The sequence below is a fragment of the Cucurbita maxima genome, unplaced genomic scaffold (genome assembly GCF_002738345.1).
Source record: "Cucurbita maxima cultivar Rimu unplaced genomic scaffold, Cmax_1.0 Cma_Scf00026, whole genome shotgun sequence".
Lineage (NCBI taxonomy): Eukaryota > Viridiplantae > Streptophyta > Magnoliopsida > Cucurbitales > Cucurbitaceae > Cucurbita > Cucurbita maxima.
This window is the reverse complement of record NW_019272042.1, coordinates 2,052,168-2,073,169: the sequence shown is the minus strand read 5'-3', so window position 1 is coordinate 2,073,169 and position 21,002 is coordinate 2,052,168. Positions and strand designations below refer to the sequence as shown.

The 21,002-nt window shown below is 38.6% G+C and overlaps 4 protein-coding genes across 8 annotated transcripts in view; 1 reads left to right on the top strand and 3 right to left on the bottom strand.

Moving 5' to 3' along the window:
- Positions 1–571: 571 nt before the first annotated feature.
- On the bottom strand, positions 572–2,989 carry LOC111499066 (probable enoyl-CoA hydratase 1, peroxisomal). 2 transcript variants are annotated; one of them, XM_023150516.1, is made up of 3 exons: positions 2,410–2,989; positions 1,965–2,247; positions 572–917 (listed from the first exon to the last, which is right to left on the bottom strand). In XM_023150516.1, the coding sequence occupies exons 1-3, from the start codon at positions 2,817–2,819 to the stop codon at positions 816–818; spliced, it is 795 nt and encodes a 264-aa protein (XP_023006284.1). In that variant the 5' UTR covers positions 2,820–2,989; the 3' UTR covers positions 572–815. The 2 variants fall into 2 exon arrangements, with proteins under 2 accessions (XP_023006284.1, XP_023006283.1); XM_023150515.1 differs by having other exon boundaries at positions 1,965–2,242; positions 2,405–2,988.
- Positions 2,990–3,797: 808 nt separating this feature from the next.
- Positions 3,798–5,927, top strand: LOC111499171 (huntingtin-interacting protein K). 2 transcript variants are annotated; one of them, XM_023150679.1, is made up of 5 exons: positions 3,798–3,963; positions 3,994–4,129; positions 4,405–4,460; positions 5,452–5,518; positions 5,644–5,927. In XM_023150679.1, the coding sequence occupies exons 2-5, from the start codon at positions 4,001–4,003 to the stop codon at positions 5,722–5,724; spliced, it is 333 nt and encodes a 110-aa protein (XP_023006447.1). In that variant the 5' UTR covers positions 3,798–3,963; positions 3,994–4,000; the 3' UTR covers positions 5,725–5,927. The 2 variants fall into 2 exon arrangements, with proteins under 2 accessions (XP_023006447.1, XP_023006448.1); XM_023150680.1 differs by having other exon boundaries at positions 3,804–3,903; positions 3,998–4,129.
- A 538-nt stretch (positions 5,928–6,465) lies between these two features.
- On the bottom strand, positions 6,466–12,173 carry LOC111499001 (serine/threonine-protein kinase pakF-like). Of its 3 annotated transcripts, none has more exons than XM_023150424.1 (15): positions 12,008–12,173; positions 11,776–11,920; positions 11,138–11,656; positions 10,546–10,960; positions 9,808–10,468; positions 9,476–9,516; positions 9,255–9,323; positions 9,037–9,137; positions 8,854–8,932; positions 8,536–8,634; positions 8,372–8,440; positions 8,217–8,266; positions 8,049–8,130; positions 7,786–7,880; positions 6,466–7,112 (listed from the first exon to the last, which is right to left on the bottom strand). In XM_023150424.1, exons 3-15 carry the CDS (start codon positions 11,605–11,607, stop codon positions 6,986–6,988), a joined length of 2,358 nt encoding a protein of 785 aa, XP_023006192.1. In that variant the 5' UTR covers positions 11,608–11,656; positions 11,776–11,920; positions 12,008–12,173; the 3' UTR covers positions 6,466–6,985. The 3 variants fall into 3 exon arrangements, with proteins under 3 accessions (XP_023006192.1, XP_023006193.1, XP_023006194.1); XM_023150425.1 differs by having other exon boundaries at positions 11,138–11,591; XM_023150426.1 differs by having other exon boundaries at positions 11,138–11,588.
- Positions 12,174–15,857: 3,684 nt separating this feature from the next.
- LOC111499083 (ATP-citrate synthase beta chain protein 2-like) overlaps positions 15,858–21,002 on the bottom strand; it is a 6,510-nt gene continuing 1,365 nt past the window's right edge. The window contains exons 2-17 of the mRNA XM_023150541.1: positions 20,748–20,865; positions 20,536–20,638; positions 20,150–20,215; positions 19,939–20,062; positions 19,641–19,775; positions 19,247–19,307; positions 19,089–19,165; positions 18,698–18,853; positions 18,465–18,593; positions 18,232–18,364; positions 18,006–18,133; positions 17,264–17,369; positions 17,103–17,179; positions 16,936–17,006; positions 16,538–16,822; positions 15,858–16,178 (exon numbers count right to left, since the gene is read on the bottom strand). Of these exons, the coding sequence (XP_023006309.1) occupies positions 16,103–16,178; positions 16,538–16,822; positions 16,936–17,006; positions 17,103–17,179; positions 17,264–17,369; positions 18,006–18,133; positions 18,232–18,364; positions 18,465–18,593; positions 18,698–18,853; positions 19,089–19,165; positions 19,247–19,307; positions 19,641–19,775; positions 19,939–20,062; positions 20,150–20,215; positions 20,536–20,638; positions 20,748–20,847 (1,827 nt within the window). The 5' untranslated portion in view covers positions 20,848–20,865 and the 3' untranslated portion in view covers positions 15,858–16,102. The remainder of the gene's footprint in view (positions 16,179–16,537; positions 16,823–16,935; positions 17,007–17,102; positions 17,180–17,263; positions 17,370–18,005; positions 18,134–18,231; positions 18,365–18,464; positions 18,594–18,697; positions 18,854–19,088; positions 19,166–19,246; positions 19,308–19,640; positions 19,776–19,938; positions 20,063–20,149; positions 20,216–20,535; positions 20,639–20,747; positions 20,866–21,002) is intronic.

Below are 21,002 nucleotides of genomic sequence, written 5' to 3'. Positions count from 1 at the left end.
TACTAACCGATACTGTCTTTTTTGGACTTTTTCCTCAAGGTTTTAAAAGGTTTTAAAAAGGGAGGTTTTCACACTCTTATAAGTAGTGTTTTGTTCCCCTCTTCAAACTGCTGCTGAATCCATGGCCAGGTAAGAGACAACCTGGCGATTGTTGGGTATTTTGGTTTGACACTGCTCAGTGTCTGGCCAACGGATGTGGGATCTCACAATCCATCTCCATAGGAACCCAACGTCTTCGTTGACACACCCCCGATGTCTTGCTCTGACACCATTTCTAACAGCTCATGCCACACCACTAACAAATATTGTTCTTTTTGGATTTTCCCTTTCAAGCTTGTTCTCAAAGTTTTAAAACACATCTACTAGGAAAAGATTTCCACACCCTTTCGTTCCTCTCTCTAACCGACGTGAGGACTTCACATTTTACCTCTCTCTTAACTGTGTTCATGAACCATCACCACTCAGTTGGGTGGGGGAAGGTCATGTTAAACATTTATATATCCTGTTCTGAATGTCTTGTGGATTCTTCCTTTACAAATAATTGTTATTTATAATCTACCCTTACAATGTAATATCAAATCAACCATAAACTGCCATCCAATGAGTTCATATTCAGCCATTATCCATAAAATACCCAACATTTATTGCTCAGAAACCAGCCTGAATTCTTCTCAAAATAGTCATTTTATCTCTAATCCACTAAAATCAAATTACATGTGAATAAAACAAGGGAAGAATCCACTAACCGTTTAGGAGGCAAGTTCTTCTTATTATTGTTGCAGTGTAGAAACAGACAGTAAGCTACATCGATTAGACTATAACTTGGAAGGCTTCTTGGAGCTCCGACCAGCTATGAATTCCTGCATTTTCTTGAATTGCTCTTTGGTCATTCCATTGTAATATGCATGAGCTCTCTCCTGCATCAACAAAACAAACAAACAAACGAAACAAACAGTCAGTTGTATAGGTAGAAATGCTTCGTTTCCATCCCCGCAAAGTTTAGTATTGGGATGAGGATTCCTCGTCAAGAATTATTCTCCATTTAGATAAAAGAAACGGGGCAAGGACGGGAGCGAGAGTACTGGAAACAAGGGAAGAAAGTGAAGGTGGAAGGGTAAGGAACTTTGTGTCGAGGGAGACTTTCCCAGTAGGAAAACTTTCACGTTTAGAGAGCACTTTTTTCGTTGATCGTTCCTCGTTCCGTCTCGTGTGAATTTCACAGCTTGGATGTTCTCCCCTAGAACACCACCAAACACTAAAAACCAACTTCCTCCTCCTTCCCCACTTCTTGTGTAAAGAGGAAGCCCTATTTAGGCCAAGGACGAGAACGAGAGCAGCGGAAACATGGGAAGAAAGGGGAAGTGGAAGGGTAAGGATCTTCGAGGAACACTTTTCCAAGAGGAAAACAACTTTCATGTTCAGAGAGCACTTTTTTAGTTGATAATTCCTCGTTTCCTTTCGTGTGAATTCCACGGCTTGGATGTTCTCCCCTGTGCCGAACACCACCAAACACTAAAAACCAACTTCCTCCTCCTTCCCCACTTCCTGTGTAAAGAGGAACGCCCCGAGCAGGGACAACGAATATTCTTCGAAAATTCCCCTTTCTCCTCCTTCCCAACTTCCTGTGTAGGGAGGAAACCCCATTCGGGGCAAGGACGGGAACAAGAGTGGAGACGATGAATATTCTTCAAAAATTCTCCCTGCTCCTCCTTCCTCATTTCCTGTGTAAAGAGGAAACCCCATTCGGAGCAATTCCCCATGGTGTAAATGAACATTGGACATCCCTAGTTGCAGGATGCTACTACACAAGCTTTGTTCATCCAAAAAGTACTTAAAAAATCATCCCCAGACAGTTATTGGCACAAAAATTCGAAGAGAAACTCGAGTTTAACAGAAATAAGAACACAATTTTCAAGGTTCAATGATCAACAGATTCGGAATATGAATTTTGTCGAGGACATTACCTTCTCCAGCGCAAGAGCATGGCCAAGATCCAGCTTCAGGCCATCGTTAATGACGGACTTGTATCTCAACACCAAGTCCTGATTGTTCTTCAAGATGGCCTCCGCAATCTCTCGAGTTTTCTTCAACAATTCACCTCCGTCGACCACGTGATTCACCAAACCCTTCCTCTCTGCTTCCTCTGCAGTTAGAGGCATCGCCGTTAAGGATACTTCACGAGCTTTGTTAACTCCGATGATCCTCGGGAGTTTCTGAGACAATCCCCATGAAGGAAATATCCGAAATCTATCACGAAATTTTCCAGAAATTCGGAGTTTCAATAGAACAGAATTAGCAGGAGATTTCAGAAAATCACTTGGTTTATTGATCCTAAATCCGTGTTTATCCTATTCCTAGCAGCAAGAATCAGTCGAGATTACAAAAAAATTGAGTCGGAAAATAACAAACCTAGCATGAGTATCGATGAACTTAGCTCCTTTGGCAGCTATGAGTATGTCGCAAGCCAAGGCGATCTCAAATCCAGCGGTGATGGCGAAACCTGCAACCGCTCCGATTATCGGCTTCCGGCAGCGTTCCATTTGCACAACCGGATCGGCTTCAACATCCTTCACATCTCCTTTGAAAACATCCTCCGCCGCAGTAAGGTCTACACCGGAACAGAAGGCTCGGCCTGTTCCAGAGAGCACGATAACTCGCACGGACTCGTCGCGGTCCAAGCTCTTAAACGCCTGAGCCAAATCTGCCATCATCGCTCTCGTTAACGAATTCAAGGACTTCGGTCGGTTGATCGTAACGAATGCGATCCCGTTTGGTTCCCGGTTGACGAGGATGAGCTTTTCCGACGATGATCGATCCATTCCGGCGAAGAAATCAGGAGCGAATACAGCAGAAAGTGGAAGTCGGTGTGATCAAATTGGGGAGTGGAGATTGAATAAAAAAGTAGGCATGGGGTAGTTCTTGCAAGATTGCGTATTGGAAAACGAGAAAATCATGAACAAAGGATAAATATAAAAAAAAAGTAGGCATGGGCAGAGTTACAGTTGAATTCATTAAATATAACTCAGATGATTTCAACTACGTGAGTTCGACTTTTGTTTCTCATCAATGTATTAGTTTATCCATTGAAAACTTGAGAACATGATAAGATTGGGTTGGGCTTGGGCCTGGGCTCGTTCTACTGCGTGCTTTGGGTTGGCAAATGGGCTTGAGCTCGTTCTACAGTGTACTTTAGGCTTGGGCTCGGTCTACTGTGTTCTCTGGGTTGGGCTTGGGCTTGAGCTCGTTCTACTGTTTGTGCTTTGGGTTGGGCTTGGGCTCGTTCTATTGTGTGCGTTGGATTGGGCTTGGGCTTGAGCTCGTTCTACTGTGTGCTTGGGCTTGGGCTCGTTCTACTGTGTTCTTTGGGCTTGGGCTTGAGCTGGTTCTACAGTTTGTGCTTTGAGTTGGGCTTGAGATTGGGCTTGGGATTGAGCTCGTTCTACTGTTTGTGTTAGGTTGGGCTTGAGTTGGGGCTTGCGCTTCAGCTTGTTTTACTATTTGGGGTTAGGGTTGGGCTTGAATTTGGGCTTTGTACTTTTATGGACGCCGCTTTTCTCCCACTAACTTTAGTGGGCTTGTCAACGTTCGGGCTCATTCTGGATCGGGCTTACGTTTTCTTTTTGGGCCTGAAGTTGGGCTTGAAGTAGTAGCGGATCAGTTCCTGTGGGCTCGCTCTAAGATTGGGCTTTGTGCTCAGGCTCGAGTTGGGCTCTTTACTTATTGGGCCTTATTTTGGGGTCGCTCTGAAGACCATTGGACTTTAATTTGGGCCTGGACGACGCTCTTTGTAGTCTGTGTCAGTGGATTGCCCCTAAGTCGACGAGTTGGAAATTGCAACCGAGGGTTTTAGCTGTTCTTAGCTCCTTGCCATCGCCGATTAGTTCCGATTCTCAGTTGCAGCAGGTTCTTCGATTGTTGCTAAAAATCACAGAAAATACTTCTACGTTGTGAGTTTGAGAATTCAGGGCGCTAAACGATTTGCGAACGATATTTACAGAAAATGGAAGCGGGAGACGATGGAGTCGAGAGTCTGGTAGATTCGAAGGATATGCAGCAACAGAGCAAAGCCTTCGATAAGCTCACTGATCGCGTTGAAGACCGGCAACTCGATTCCACTCGTGTTCAAGAGGTATTTACTTCTGCCAATACGCCTCGCTTTTGCATTCTTGCTTAGAACAGGAAGGAATTGACTAGAAATTTAGCTGACCTAACGAAGTTGGGAGTTAATTTAATCTTGCCTCGGGAGTTGAGAGGAACTTTGAATTTTTGTTCATTTTAATTTTACATATATTGTCATTTCGTTCTTATCAGTTTCTTCGAATTTACGCTGTTTAGAATCTCATGTAGAAATTAGCGTGAACAAGTTTTTCAATTCAATGTTTTTGTTTTGTGATCGAATGGCAGGCAATGGCATCTATTGCTGCATCGGCCGAAGCTGATTGGAACGCGATGATGTTGAGGTAGGTGTAGAAATCCTGGATTTCCCCTCTTTAATATATATGCCAAATGATGAACGCCATGTTATTGTAAAATTTTGGTTATTAAGAGACTTGGAACGATGAACGCCATGTTATTGTGAATTGTTGGCAAATAATGAGTTCTTTAAGATCATTAGGACTCTTTATTGTGTGAACTTTTCTCCATTTTATGTTTTTTCAGGCCCCATTGACTCTGTTTTGTTCTTGAAAATTGAGCTTGATTTCGTTGTTTTGTTATCGAATTTTAGAGTTTTCAAAATGAAAGTAAAGTTTAATTTCAATCGTTTACAAAGTAAAGCCAAACCATCGGGAAGAATTCATGAGAAACAAGCACAATTTTCAACAATAGAAAACAGAAAGTCGAATAGTTATCAAATAGGGCCTCTTGTGGTGCGTCTTCCTTGTAGTGCGTCTTCCTTGTAGTGCCTCTTGTGTTATATCTTATACCACATTCTCTATTGAGCTACAAAACTTTATGTCGTATTGTGAGATCCCATATCGATTGGAGAGTGAAACGAGTGCCAACAAGGACGTTGAGCCTCGAAGGGGTATAGATCATGAGATCATGAGAACGAAACATTCTTTATAAGGGTGTGGAAACCTCTCCCTAGTAGACGCATTTTAATAACTTTGAAAGGAAGTCAGAAAGGGAAAGCTCAAAAAGCCCAAAGAGGACAATATCTGGTAGCGGTGAGCTTCGGCTGTACACTTATAAACTTGATGTTGATGTTCATTCTCAGTAATAGTCCTTTTTTCTTTTTGCTTCAATATTCAATAACTTATTTGGTTGGTTGCCCAAATTTCAACACTTACCAACAAAACTGCGAAGATTTGAATTTTCGAACTGTCTTTTTGTATGTTTGTGAAGATCTGAAGAGTGTTTTCCATACACGGCTATGTTTTTCCAGCTACGATACCTGTTGAATTCTTAGCATGGATTTTTTCTAAGATGTCCATTGTATTTGCCTTTCAGAGAAAAGGAGCTTGCTGCTGTCAAAATAAACGCAGCTGATGTCGACATAATCGCAAACGAACTCGAGGTTTGATTCACATTTATCCTGTTTCCAATCATCAATGTAGATAGATAACAGCTTATTATAAGCTTCATGGCATCAGCTTGTTTCAAGTTCTAATTTATTCCCATCTTTTCCTGTACTGTTTACAGTTGGACAAGAAGGTTGCCGAGAGAACCTTGCGAGAGCACAAAGGCGACGCGGTTGCTGCTATACGGTATTTACTACGCTGATTCAGCAGGTGTTTGAAGAGACTCTGTTTACTTATTACTTGAAGTTTTACTGGGAAAACTATTCTGAAGTGTAGTGAGAATCATAAACTTACTTTTTGTGAGTTCAGATTGTATGGAAATGCTGGAAGTTTCTTCTTTTTTCTTCTTTGTAAACCTTAAATATTAGTTCTAAATCTCTTTGCTGAAGGGGGGTTCGATGAAAGTGGCCATGTCTTTAAAGCCATTTGATGATACCCAGATAATCTGTGGTAGGTTGGTGTTTAAAAAGGTTTCAATACGTTCACAGTATTTATGCACATACCCCATAAATGGTTCCTTCCGAGGTGGAAAAGACTGAAAAGAACCGATGAAACCCGAGTTTAACCTAATTCATAGGGTCATATTTGTAATTTTGTTTCTTCACAATCTTTTTATTTAACTTTTAAAATTTTGTTTGATACAACTTCATGTTACTAAACATGTAGTTTGACATGGAATAAAACCAAAGCATTTTAACTAGGCATGGCATGGTATGGAATTACATGAAATCATAAGAACTCGAAGAGCACTCGAAAAGCACCTAGTGGGAGCTTTACTATCATACTAAAGAATCACGATCAATATCTCGATATAGATCTGAGATAATTCTTTGCTTCACCATCTGAATTTATTTACAACTAGTCAAATTGTGTGCATCTTAGATGCAACCATCGATCCTCTCGAGACAAAAGACAACAAAAGACAATTTGACAAGCAGAGAGAAGCAACCAAGCAGAAGCATTTACGTTACAGAATATAAACTCTCAAAAAATTGTGTCGTATCTTCATATCTTCTTTGTACAACTTATGACAAGTGGTCCGAAACTCATTTACAGCAAATGAAGCAAGTGGGTGACCTATGAACCTGCCCTATCGAACAGCACTATCGACACCTAAAAAGGAAGAAAGGTCTTTAATTATGGCTCTTTACTTTTAGAAAAAAGGGCAAAAAAAAAGAATGGCACCCCCATCCCCCACCACCAAGCTCGGCCCAGTTGATATGAGACACTGCCCACGCTGCCACTCCGAGGAGTCATTTTCCGTTCCACAGTGACGAAAATCCTTTCCACCCATTAACTTACATTCCACTTTGTGGTTCAAATAATGTCCTTTAAACCTCCTACGCCCACTATCTGCTCACCAACTCTGAACCATCAAAACCTTGATCATACACACCTATGACTTGCCTTCATCAATTGGTAATTATATGATAAAATAGACCCATAAAAATTGTTGGTTTTCTTTATGTTTCCTTTTGACTGATATTATCTCCACCGTTACGGGCTGCTTGTAATTGAATAGTAAACTTTCTATGCAGTTCTCTAAGCCTTTCCATCAGAACCTGGAATGATGGCCGGTTTGCGGGTTCACTGTTGTTCACATACAACCAAGATAAAAAAAGAAAAAAATTAAAACTATTTGCAAACACATTTTGTTTCGAAAATAGTCTAGACTCTTTCAAAAGTTGTAATATTATCTTTTGACCTTACCAAAACTGTCTATAAAGTAAAATTTTATTAGAGTATTAGATGAAAACGAAGACCAAAACAGAAATTGGGACCCAAACACTGTCACACCGTTTTGAAACTGTTAGGAATCACGACTCTCCATAATGGTATGATATTGTCCACTTTGAGCATAAGCTCTCATAGTTTTACTTTTGGTTTTCCCAAAAGGTCTCGTACCAATGGAGATGTATTCCTTATTTATAAATCCATGATCATTTCCTAAATTAATTAATGTGGGACTCCATCCCAACCATCCTTTGTAAAAGGTCCTAAGTTTTGAAAGAATAAAAGTATTTTTGAAACAAATGAATAAGTTTTTTATTTTTATTTTTTGTAATGTAGCTAATAATAATTCATGTATGCAATGAGAAACAAGTATTTTACCCTACGTATGCCAGTTACTTTCAAATCATGTTTCTAGACAACTAAATGAATTCAGCAACCATAATGGAACAGGTAAAGAAATCAGATGCGAAACTAGAATTTGAACCATTTATCTATCTTAGAAACTATAAATAAAGCCAACTCTATGTACCTGTGCCAGCAGCTTTCAATAATAGAAGCCCACTGTGGATCCACGTCTTTGGGGATTTCAAGTCGTTGGTTCATGAACCCAACAGCACCAATCACCTACATATTTTGAAACTTGTCAAATATGCAATGCCATAACATCATCCACAATGCCAACGTTTGGCACAAGAACAAACAGAAACTTGGCTGCTGCATGGAATGCCCAAATGGAAGAACATTCAGCTTACAAGGGAACTTTCTAGATATCACTTGAAAAGAAATTAGTACCTGCATTGTATTGAGATTTTCCCAAGGGATCTTCTCGGTTGCAAGCTCCCACAATATGACTCCGAAACTGTATATGTCAGACCTGAATATTGCAATCATAATCAGCATATTTATCTTTAAGTTTCATGAGTCGGAATAGAATGAAGCTTGAAACTTATTAGCACATACTTCTCATCCGAGGGCTCATTACGAAGAACTTCAGGCGCCATCCATTGAGGCTACATAAAGGAAAATGAACTGAATAGGTAATGCTTGCAGTACAAAGCAGAAACTCTAGAATCGAATGCCCATGCAACTTGCAAAAAAGAAAATGTCAGGCTTACCGTGCCCTTTCCCGTCTTAGTCGTTAGATAAGTCTCATGCTTAAGTCGAGATAGACCAAAATCCCCAACCTGCAGGATTGATAAAAATTATAAGACTTAAAAAATTGTAATTGTATTGTATATATCGATTCAAACAAGTAGAATAGTATGGAACAACATCATACCTTCACAGTCCAGTTTTTATCAATTAAGAGGTTCGAAGATTTCAAATCCCGGTGAATAATAGGTGGATTGCAATGATGAAGATAGTTCATGCCTCTCGCCTATTAAAATAGTAATATATGTAAACAATGAAATATCATGAAATGACTACAGATTCAAAAGAATTATCACTAATTAGTTGAATTCATGACAGAGAGAAATATGGAAAACATAATGATCATGCCAAGAAGAGAAAATTGAATCCAGAACCATTATGCCAGGAAGTGTTCAACAATCATTTCTAAAAACGAAGATAATCACCAATGTGTGGAAATACTTACAACGTCCAAAGCCATATGAACACGGCGTCTCCAATCTAATTTGCCCGTGTTCCTCTGTAGTAAACGAAACAAACTTCCACTGTTTTTATAGGTACCAGATACTTCAATCAGCCAATGAAGAATGCTTCACTTGGAAGCTTAAATCAAACTAATATAAACCAAGAACGGAAGTCGAGAACAAACCGTGGAAGAAATTCTGTGACAATACAGAGACGCTGAGGTGAAGTCACAACTCCCATGAAGAGAAGAATGTTGGGGTGTCTAAGCTTTTTCATCAGGGATACCTTTAAAACAAAAGGTTGAATTTAGCTCTAAGAATAGACATTTCATCAGGGATACCTTTAAAACAAAAAGCTTTGAGGGACGTGGGAGTAAAGAGAGAAGCAGAAAGAAAAGCACACCTCCTGTCCGAAGGAGAGAATCACATCATCTGAATACTCTTGTTTGGAAAACACTTTGACGGCAACGTCCTGCAAGAACAGTTCAAATCATCTTTCAAACATAGATATTATGAAAACACTTTGCCCCTACATGATAAAACAAGGAAAAAGACTAGAGAATCTCAGAATCCTTGTTGACAAAACAACATAATTGAAGCAATTGAAAGGATAAGTGAACATACTGATCCATACCACAGCGCATGATAGACAGTTCCACAAGAACCTGTAGAGATGAAGGCAATTCATGCATTAAAATCAAATCGATTTACAAAGTATGAAACAAAACACAAATACCAGTTTCATGAGTTCCTAATTTGTGTCCTTTTAGACAGATAGAGAACTAAAACCCACAAATAGTGGAGATAAGTTACAAAGATTAATCCCATTTCCAGCTATATTTTGTTGACCATGTAATGCAACAATAGATGGAAAAAGAGCAGACAGTAAAAGATAAAGTTGAAACAAAATGATGAATGCCCACATATACCAATTCATTCCAAAGACCATCACTTACCTTGCCCTATTTGCTCCCCAATAGTAAGGTCTTCCCACAAGATTTCATAATCCAAGCAGTCAAAGTCCGTGTCAACCTTGTTGATAGCACTACTACTGGCACTTCCACAGCTACTGACACTGCTAGTGCTGTTAAAATTGAATGATGACCAAGATCCCGACGCCTCATTATTGACTGCTCGATGACCATCGTTTTGCTGCATTTCTGGTTTCACAGATGAAGAAGAACTTTTATGATTTGCTGGTTCAGTTTCTTGATCAATTTGTACCCAGGGCCAAACAATACGGGTTGTTCTTGTTTCAGATCCTCCTTCCTGCTCGGTCCCTTTCCATGGCCAAGATATGCCTTTCTTAGTGATCCACTCTTCTGCTTTTGAGGATAAGATCTTCTGGATGGTAGGTTTTCCTGCAACCTCATCACCAGAATCCCTGACCAGTTTGCCAGACAACTTCTCCTCAACCTGGGACAACGCACCATGAGCCGTGGAATCGCCCCGAGGCGTGCTAGCTCCACTTGAATTTGCATCCTCCCGATGGTCACGAAGAACTGCATCTGGAAAGCCATGATCAGAGTGGTAACTATCTGCACTTCCACCTTCACGATCCAAACTGTTTTCTCCAGTTCGAATTTTGGACTTGACTTTGTTGCTTACCTTTGATGCCTGTCCCCCAAGGCTACAAACTATCAAGATACGCACACTACAACAAAACATAGGGAAATGAAACCAAAAAGACTAACCAAATTCGATAACTTTGAAGCAATTGCAACTTGAAGAGGCTGCTGAGGATCAAGACCAAGTTTAGCTGAAACCGGGATTCTTGAACAGATCGTGTTCGAATCTGCATCCTGCTGTTTAGAACCTGATGCTAAAAGAATCTTCAATTCTTGAAATGGCCGTGAATCACTTGATACACAGATAATCCCAACCAATGCACCATCGTCATAGAATGGAGTGTTAGTGGCAACAACCATAAATTTTTGCCCCATCTTGTTCTTTACAGGTAATTGACCAGTCCAATTCTCCCCACCCATGACACGAAGAGTTACATCATTCGCAACGGCGAAGTCCTCAGGATCGACTAGAAGCTCAATGGCGTCCTGACCAAGAGCCTCCACCGCAGAATATCCATACACACTTTCAGCAGCTCGGTTCCTACATAGATTAACATTCTTTGAAAATTATTATAAAAGAACCAACAAAACGAGGCAATATTCAGGTAGTAGCTATTGAAGAACCCATCAAATCTAATCTAAAACCTGAAAGAATTGTCACGAGAAGGCAGTTTACCAAAAGGGACTAAAGGAGAAGAAAAGAAAAAGGGCAGCGTACCAATAAATTATGCGATAATTAAGGTCAAAAATATGAACAGACTGTCCCATTGACTGCAAGATATTCAGATACTGTTTGTTGGTGAAATTCACGGCGGCGGGGCCAGAGCCGCCGTCGGTTCCGACACTGGCGGCGGCATTTAAAGGCTCACAAGTCCTACTCTCTCTCTGAAGTGGAGAAGAATATCGAAACGACGAAGAGCCTCTCTTCCACGCCGCTGCAGCGCCGTCGAAACCTCCAGCAGCGCCGCCTCTTCTCTGAGCCGTAGCAAACCTAGAACGCTGAGGCGATATCGATTGAGAGCGCTGATGGTGATGATGATGATGATGGTGGCGAACTTGGTGGTCTGAATTGGAATCCGCGGCAGTTCCAGAGAGAAGAAGTTTGGACATCTCTTTCTTGAGATGCGCTTGACCTTCCTCCAGCTCTTGTATCTTCCTCAGAAGCTCCTCTACTGGTGGAGTTCCCATAAAAACCAACAACAACGGATCAATATTCAACACTTCCCACTGGCGTAATCTTGAAGATTAAAACAAAAACCAACAACAACAACAACAACAAAAAGAAAAGTTCAAAGAAACAAACACAGAAATCCAAAAGAAACAATGCTCTGTATTACAATTCCAAAAACCTTGTACCAGATTCAAAAATTAACTCTCTACTCCTCTTTCCTCCTCTCTTCAATCCACCTCCGATCTTCCAAATCTCTCCCTTCCTCAAAAACAAACATCAAATCAACAAGCACAAGTCCAAATCCATAGCAGAGCGATGAGAGATTCCAGTCTGTACCAAAAGAAAAAGAAAATCAATATCGAACTCAACCAATTCTGCTCAACTCCAGAATCAACAAATCTTTACAGAAAAAACTACCAATCCAGTCCAATCCAATCCAATCCCCTATGTTCTTATTGGTGGCCGAGTCAATCGGTGAGACTGAATTTGATAAAGAATGAAGGGTTTCCTCCAGCTGGGTCAAGAACCTTCTCACCCTTTTTACTTTAGCCTTCCTCCAGACCTCCGCCTTTTTTAAAAAATTATTTATCTATTAATAAATAAATTTTGGTGGTATTTTTATTTTCCTCTCTCTTATTCGTTCAATTTGGGCGGTTTATTTTTCTATCTTATCATTATCATCCAAATCTAAAATATTTAAATATATTAAAAAAAAAAAGAAAAAAAAAGCGCTGTCGTGGCCAATCACACGCCTCCAATTTTTCACTTTATATTTTTATTACGGCGGGAACTTCTCCGGTCGGAATATCCAAATAAATAAATAAATATATTTATTTATTTAAATGACCCCTTGAAATGTGGGCGACTTCCACTATTTTGTTTTGACATTTTTTTTTTGCTAACTTTATAATAAATTATTTATTTTTAATTTAGTTTGCTTAAATTTCTATTGGTTCATTCATTGTCTGCCTAATTAATGCTATTACTGTTTAATTATGAGTTTTTTTTTCCTTATAATAATTATTTAATCTAATTTTATTTTATCTAGTTTATAAATAAATGATAATAATTTAATAAGAAGGTAGAAGATTTGTAGGTTCAAATTAATATGATCATATTTATTTCTGTATATGACAGTACTTATCTAGAATAATATTTTATTTTGGTAATCATGTTTTTTTAATTAATAGTTTATTATCTTTTATATAATTTTCTATTGAAAATTTTATTTGTTTCGAATTAACACTAACTATTAATGTTAACATATATTGAAAATACGAGGTAGGTGAGCTCAAATGGTCCAAGAATTCGACCAACTTGGATTACCTAAGTTGGGTTGAGTTGGGTTAGTTTGTGTACTTTATTCGGGTTATTCGAGTCACTGACAAACCCATTTAAAATTTTGGGTGAATCTAAAAAAAATTTCTAACCCAACTCAATCTGACCCGAGTATTTATTTAAATATAAGTATGGACATAAGAGGAAAATGGGTAAAAATAGAGAAAAGATAAAGGCAAAATTTGGTTGTTTATAAAGGCAATACTTATCCTTTGATGATTATGGGTCTTGAAAAAGCATCCTCTTTTGAAGTTAAAACACTTTTACGTATATCACATTTGGACCAAATTCATGGAATCTCTAAAACCTCTGGAACTTTACTTTGGTTGTTTTTTTCCAAGTTAAATGAAGGAACATTTTTTTAATTTTTTAATTTAATCAAATTAAACTCTAGATTTAATTCCAAGATGGGTTTTAGGTAGCACGGGTGTGTTGATATTGCACTCATTTCCCATGAGTTGGAGGTTGCGTTATCGAATTGAGCTTCGACACGATGAGCAAAAACAACTCGATAGACACAAAAGGGCTGATGTATGAATAGTGCCTAGTCAGATGGATGTTCTCGAGGTCCCAAATATGAAAACAACTCATGGGGCAGTTCTTGATCACCATGCCTAAGTGAATTGCAAAAGCATATGACATTTCGATACTCGTGGTGACATCACAAAACATTAGCACGATATTTATCTTAATTATCCAAATAAGTATTATTATCCCCTATTTGGTCTTGATAAGTGCACAAATCATCCACGAAAAGTGTTATAAGCCTATTTTACCCAACAAAGGGTTCAAAATCATCTCGATGAAATCCTAAATCAATGTATAGGTATGAGGGTCGTGTCGTTGAGAACTAAATTGATGAAATGGGGTGCAACATTGTATTTAAAGAACTTTGGCCTAGAGTAGAGACAAGGTTGAACCTTAGGACTTATTATAAAGCAGAGACAAGTCAACCAACATCACTATTAGGATCATACAACTCCCACATTTGATCTAGACGAATAACATAGAGAAGATGCAAGGAAAATTATACACAGAGACATCAAAATGTAAAACTCCATACGGCTCGGATTTATTTATAGATAACTTCCCGTAATCACAAATATTCCATTTGGAAACTAAATAGTAAAACAAGAATTCATATTAAAAACTATATCGGAGAACAGATAAGATAAAATAAGATTCTATCTTATACTTCAAATTACGTAAATGTTAAGTTTTCTTCACTCTTAAACTTAACCTATAAGTAAACATCAAGATGTACAACCTAACAGTCACGAATGAAGAAAAATACTCGTACAAGCAACATGTAGAACTCAAACTTAACCTATAAGTAAACATCAGGCTGTACAACCTAACATTCACGAATGAAGAAAAATACTCGTACAAACAACATGTAGGACTCAAACTTAACCTATAAGTAAACATCAGGCTGTACAACCTAACATTCACGAATGAAGAAAAATACTCGTACAAGCAACATGTAGGACTCAAACTTAACCTATAAGTAAACATCAGGGTGTACAACTTAGCAGTCACGAATGAAGAAAAATACTCATACAAGCAACATGTAGGACTCGATAAAGCTACTCGACATAAAATAAAGGTCGGTTGAAGATGAAAGAACCACAAAGCTATAAAAAGAGTGAGAAGTGTATAGTAGGGCAAACATCACAGCCCATTCCAAGTTTGCAATTTGCAAACAAACCCACAACGCCAACTTTATTATTATATTTTTCGTTTTTACCAAATTGATTATGTGACATCAAAAGTCAGAGAGAGACTCCAAAATGTCCAATCAAATTTCTATCTTTATTTTACACTTATAAAGTTGAATTGTAGGTCCTTGGCTTTTAATTCTGGAGGCGATGCCCTTTTTTTCTTCTATATAATAATAACCAAAAGCTTTTATTAATTCCCAATGTCTCTACTTTTGAGCAAAATCTGCTTCGGATATAAATGCCATGAAAATTCCTACACTCAACCTTCAACCACAATGTAACGAACTCATGTCCAAATTCGGCCCCGGACACTCTTAAAGCAAACTTAGCTCCTCATTTCTAAGAGTGAAAACTATCTTCATATACTAATACGAGTCATTTCAGTATTATTTGTCCTCACTCACATGCTTCGTAGGAGAATTTCCAAGAAGTCATCAACGTAGAATTAGTTACTCCAAACAAAACACACAATTCAAACTCACCGCTAGCAAATATTGTATTTTTGGACTTTCCCTTTCCCTTTTAGGTTTTTTCTCAAAATTTTTTAAAATGCGTATGCAAGGGAGAGATTTCCAAACCCTTATAAAATGGGTATGTTAGGGAGAGATTTCTACACTCTTATAAAATGGGTATGCTAGAGAGAGATTTCCACACCCTTATAAATGGTACTTCATTCTCCTCCTCATCCGATGTGGGATCTTAGAATCCACCCTCCTTCGGGGCCCAGCATCCTCACAGGCACACCGCCTGTGTCCACCCCCCTTCAGGGCTTAGGCTCCTCGCTGGCACACCACCTAGTGTATGACTTTGATACCATTTGAAACTACTCAAGCCCACCGCTAACATATATTATTCTCTTTAGGATTTGTCTTTTGAGCTTCCCCTCAAGGTTTTTAAAATGCATCAGCTAGAGAGAGGTTTTCACACCCTTATAAATGGTGTTTTGTTCTTCTCCCCAACCAATGCGAGATCTCACATTTTATGATTGAGCCACCAAAAAGAAAAGTGCATCTTGTTGCTATAGGTAGTAACTTTTGATTCTTTTAAGTATTTCTTAACCATCCTATTCTCAAAATCACTCCCATTCAGAAATGGTCTTGGTTCATTCATGTACCACTCTAAGAAGTAGCAGCAGTGACTTAAACATCCAGAAGTAGTAGTAAAATATTGAAGTAAAATATTGAGTAGTTATCAACGGGAAACCAAAAAATTCAAAACATAATTTCCATTGACTTTAAAGGTCTAAGAGACATAATTTTACACAAGGACTGTTTTATTTCAAAACTGAAGTACAATTCTTTATGAACTAGACAACCTTAAAGAAATTTGAAGTAACTAAGGAAATGAGTGTAAGAAGAAAAAGAGATTCCAACAAATAGAAGCACCAATAATAAATATTAAAGAAACATACTTCTAGAGATTGATATTTGTTACTCCTGCTATTTCTGATTCATCATTTGGTGTAGAGAACATCTTCCCATGGATGGCGGTAAAGTGGCTGTTTCAGTCTCTTCTGATCAAATGTGTGCCTGGAGATTTCAATTACAACAACAAACCTATCAGGTAAAAGAAGATCCGATACACAAATATCAAACTTCAAAAGCTACGAAGCACGGATATTTTAGTTTAGCCGGTGTGTCCGTGCTTGATACTAATTGAACACGTCTCAAACACTTGTTAGACACTCGTGCTACAAAGTTAATATAGGTTTGATATTGTTAGATACGTATTAAACACTTGTGTTAAGTCTACTAAACTGGCACATAAGAAATTTGTAAACTTAGTTTGAATTGTAAACATGTCGTGTCGTATCTATGTATATGTATTTGTGCTTCTTAGTTCAAAAGTAAGCAGAAAAACTTGGATACTAATGGTTTCAGATACTCACCCGATCAGACCGATGGATCGAGCCAACACGAACAACCCGTTCAAATAGCCAATCTCGACAATCTCGTCGATCTCTTGTTTGCTGAACATTCCACTACCAGCAAGAAGATCCAAGAAAAGGGAACCAATTGCACCGTCTACATTAAGAACCAAGTTGTTTGCCTTTGAGAGAGTGTAAGTTTCAACTTGCACGGCATACTCCATGTACTTCACAGATGGGAAATGTGTCCGAGCAAACCGCTGGAGTAGCTCCACTCTCTTATCTCGGTTGTCGCCTCGCTTGATCCTTATTCAACGATAATCAAACCATCGATTAGCCACTAGAATAACCAACCAGAAAATCCAATCTGAGAACAACCTAAGGTGTTGTAACTTGTAAAAAGATAATTGTCATTGTACCTGTGGCCGATTCCAGGCACACGAATCCCTTTCTTTTTCATGCTTTCGACAAATTCGTATGGTGTAAGATTCTGTAAAAAGCAAGAAGCAAAATAATATCTTAGAGAAAAAAGACTCAAAAAACACCAACTTAATTTAAACTTCAGCAATGAATGAACAAATCTCACTCTGTCATAAGCATCCTTAAAATATCGAGCAGCATCATCAACGGCACCACCAAATCGAGGGCCAATCGTAAGCAAACCTATTTCAGAATGTCAATGTCATTGATTAGGCACAACAAGCATAGACCACATAACATCCGTGTCCAAAGCAGTTGAATTACAACCTGAGACAAGGCAGGACACGAGGTCTTTTCCAGCCCGAGCTGTTACTATCGTGTTGTGTGCTCCAGATACACAAGGACCATGGTCAGCACAGAGCATGATACATATCTGAAAAGAACATGAAACTCCTAGATTGTGAGATCCCCATATTGGTTGGGGAGGAGAACGAAACATTCTTTATAAGGGTGTGAAAACCTCTCCCTATCAGACGCGTTTTAAAAACCTTGAGGGGAAAGCCGAAAGGGATACCAAAGAGGACAATATCTGCTAACGGTGGGTTTGGGCAGTTACAAATAGTACCAAAGCCAGACACGGGGTGATGTGCCAGCGAAGAGGCTAAACCCTGAGCGAGAGTGAACACGAGACGATGTGTCAGCAAGGACATTGGGCCTCGAAGGGGGTAGATTGAAGGGTCCCACATTGATTGGAGAAGGGAACAAGTGCCAGCGAGGACGCTGGGCCTCGAAGGAGAGTGGATTGTGAGATCCTATATTGGTGAGAGAGGAGAATGAAGCATTTTTTATAAGGGTGTAGAAACCTCTCCCTAGCATACACGTTTTAAAAACCTTGAGGGGAAACCCAAAAGAGAAAGCCCAAATAGCATAATATCTGCTAGCGGTAGGCTTGGGCCGTTACATAGATTCAAGACTATAATTTCAACTTCCACTTGAGTGTACGTGAAAGTGGAATAGCAAAAGAATAAAAGCTATTAAATTGAAGGGGCTTAGCACAATAGCTACCTACCTCAATGAAATGTGTACAGTACCGAGGAAGACTGCGCTTGAACCATAATAGTGAGATAACATCCCCAACACCATAACCTTGCTCAACAATGGAAGACATTGGAATTCCAGCATAGCTGGGCTCCTCACCTATTATTTTTTATTTTCAAAAACCAATTATAATATTTAATGCTATTACATCCCAAAGGGTACTGAAAGAAACTTTTGTTACTAGGTTAAAAACAAACCTCTGTCATCAGAAATGGTGGAAATAATATGGGTTGGGGCTCGAACTTTTCCGCTCTTAATTGCTGAGTTAAGATCTTCAGGAATTTGTGGAGGCTTCACTTCCTTGACTGGAGTAATTTTCCCTGCTTCGACCTACGCGTAAATCAGATGGAAAAATAAGATTATGAGGAAGTCAGATAAATGATGATCTTCCTGGATTCAGAGAAGGAAGTCATATAATTAAGGAATTTACCAATTTTCCAAATGTTTCGTTGATTGCATCTTCAAGGGCTTCATATGAAGTAGGAACAATTGCACCAGCATCCCTTAAAGCTTGGTTTTTAGCTTGTGCAGACTCCAACTCACCACCACTTTTTGCTCCCTGTAGTCAACGTCAGAGATGGTCAAGGAGTAAATAATATGAGTCTGAAAATCCTATCATACAATAAAAATACAGTAAGCGGGACGAGTCCATTGTAAACTTACAGCATGTCCAAATTGAACTTCAGATTTAAACAGTGTTGCACAAGTACCACTGACCCAGGCAACCACTGGTTTGGTAACTTTTCCTTGTTTCATGGCTTCAACTAAAGAATACTCATCCCGACCACCAAGTTCTCCAAGTACAACCATCATCTTGATCTAAGTAGATGCAGAGAACAAAGTACATAAGGAGCCAATTTAGTAACGACTCCATTAAAGTGTTCTCATCACTGCCATCTATGATAGTTAAACCAAGTATTTTACTTTTGTGCGCATTTGTGTGTTTGTGAGGAGTGGAAGTGGTACTTGTGTGGCTAGGGACCTTAATAGACATGACTTCTGGCATGCACAAAGAGTTAATAGTTCATCTACAGAAGGTGTAAAATCACAATACCTGTGGGATGTTGTTAAACCGCAAAATATGGTCAGAAAGAGTGGAGCCTGGAAACACATCACCTCCAATTGCAATACCTGTTCAATTAAAGAATGTGAATCAGATTGAATATTTCAAAACTCTGCTAGACTAAGATAGTGATAAGTTAGGAAGTTTACCTTCATAAATTCCATCTGTAACACGGGCAATAGTATTGTACATCTCATTGGACATTCCACCCTGGGATATCATAAAACATTATCATACTCATATCATTTCTCAGTAAGTCGCCTATCTTAGAGGGTGGAAACAAGTTTTGACATTTCTTTTAATTAACCAAAAGAAAAAAAAAAAAATTGATGTCATCTTGGGAAAACCAGACAGTGCACAGAGAAAATTAATGAAATAGCAAGGACATATGACACTATCAGACATAGAAATAAAATCCAGAATGCCAACACGAATTAGTCGCACACTCTTTTCCATGCAGGTGCACACTTTTGGTTGAAATAAGTAAGTCAATAATAAAAGTTGGAAAATTTCTAAACAAAAAGTTCAGCAACAGTCGCATACTGATTTAGAGACAAAGCCCACAGATCCAGGCCTGTATAGCTTGCACTGTATTATATTATCGATTGTTCCAGCAGTGTCACCAATCTTAAACGCTCCAGCTTGAATGCCACCAACAGTAGCTGGACCTATAACAACCTGCATTTGAATCATGCAGAGAGAAAACGTTCAATTTCATTAACAAACCCTACGATTTGCAGATTATTTGTACTATATTTCAGTTCACTCGTCATTTGGTATATGTATGCACCCTCAAGTATATTTTTCCGTGTGTTACTAAAAGCATCAAATCTTTTCTCACCTTATTGTTAGCCCGTGCATATGCAATCAACTGTTTGGTGTCTGACTCTGGAACACCTTCAGCTATGATAGCTATAACTCTGATGGTAGGCTGTTTCAAAGCAGACAATGATGATGCAGCAGCACTGCACATTTGGCAGCATAAACTAGTTATGATTGGAAACAGAAATCTTGTGTTCTCTCATAATAAAATTACGATACCGAACACTTGCCTTCTGAAGGATGCAAAGTTGATAAAGACATCTGCTGTGGGATGTGCTGCACAAGCTGCTTCAATCCTGAAAAATGTATAAAAAAGAAGTTGGGAAGTTAATCTATTTGTGCTAGACAAGTTAAATGAATCAGGAAAAGAAAATTATTGTTAAAAAAAAAAAAAGAAGTAATACTGGTCAATGATGCTTAACTCAATTTAGAAGATCAGTAAAACTACCACTTCAAACTATTTATTGAATTTCAAGCTAATGTTATGACATGGTATAGTAGAAAGACACAGGTTGGAGGAGTAGTAAAATATAGAAGCAACTTCTGGAACTAAAAGCCTATAAAAAAGTCATTGAGCAATGGTTTTAAAATCATGAACGGGTAAGTTATTACGCACGTAGAATGCACAGGGATGGCAATTTCCTCTTGACCAAAAAAGAGTTTCTGAAATCCCTCGGAACCTGGATTGATGATTCCAGCAACTGATGGCGTTTCCCTTCCTGAATAATTAGTCCAAAACGGAAAAATTTAGTCCTGCACTACTGAGATGGTGCTCAGAATAGAAGATAACAGATACAAAAAGAGGAAACCGTAAGAAACGATCCATACCGCAGAGGAAGTCAAAGTCAAGCATCCGTTGGATGGGTAGTTGCTTGTAGTTGTAGAACAGTGCTTGGGTCGTACGAGAAAATATTTGTCCAGTGGCCATGGTGCCCGTCCAAGGAACCTGCGGATAGGAACTATGTTTCTTCATACCTTTTTCACTAGATCTTTAAACACAACTTTTTTTTTTTTCAAAAAGCAAAAAAAAAAAAAAAAAAAAAAAAAAAAAAAAAAAAAAAAAAAAAAAAAAAAAAAAAAAAA

Bases quoted from the DNA above. Each gene is read 5' to 3' on its own strand.
- LOC111499066 (XM_023150516.1), bottom strand. From the start codon at position 2,819: ATGGATCGATCATCGTCGGAAAAGCTCATCCTCGTCAACCGGGAACCA. The intron at 2,248-2,409 runs GTTTGTTATTTT...ATTTCGTGATAG, and splicing joins TTCATCGATACTCATGCTAG to ATTTCGGATATTTCCTTCAT. The intron at 918-1,964 runs GTAATGTCCTCG...TTGTTGATGCAG, and splicing joins ATGCTCTTGCGCTGGAGAAG to GAGAGAGCTCATGCATATTA.
- LOC111499171 (XM_023150679.1), top strand. From the start codon at position 4,001: ATGGAAGCGGGAGACGATGGAGTCGAGAGTCTGGTAGATTCGAAGGAT. The intron at 4,461-5,451 runs GTAGGTGTAGAA...TTTGCCTTTCAG, and splicing joins TGGAACGCGATGATGTTGAG to AGAAAAGGAGCTTGCTGCTG. The intron at 5,519-5,643 runs GTTTGATTCACA...TACTGTTTACAG, and splicing joins TAATCGCAAACGAACTCGAG to TTGGACAAGAAGGTTGCCGA.
- LOC111499001 (XM_023150424.1), bottom strand. From the start codon at position 11,607: ATGGGAACTCCACCAGTAGAGGAGCTTCTGAGGAAGATACAAGAGCTG. The intron at 10,469-10,545 runs GTTAGTCTTTTT...CTTGGGGGACAG, and splicing joins CTTCAAAGTTATCGAATTTG to GCATCAAAGGTAAGCAACAA. The intron at 9,138-9,254 runs GTGTGCTTTTCT...TTTGTTTTAAAG, and splicing joins TTCTCTCCTTCGGACAGGAG to GTATCCCTGATGAAAAAGCT.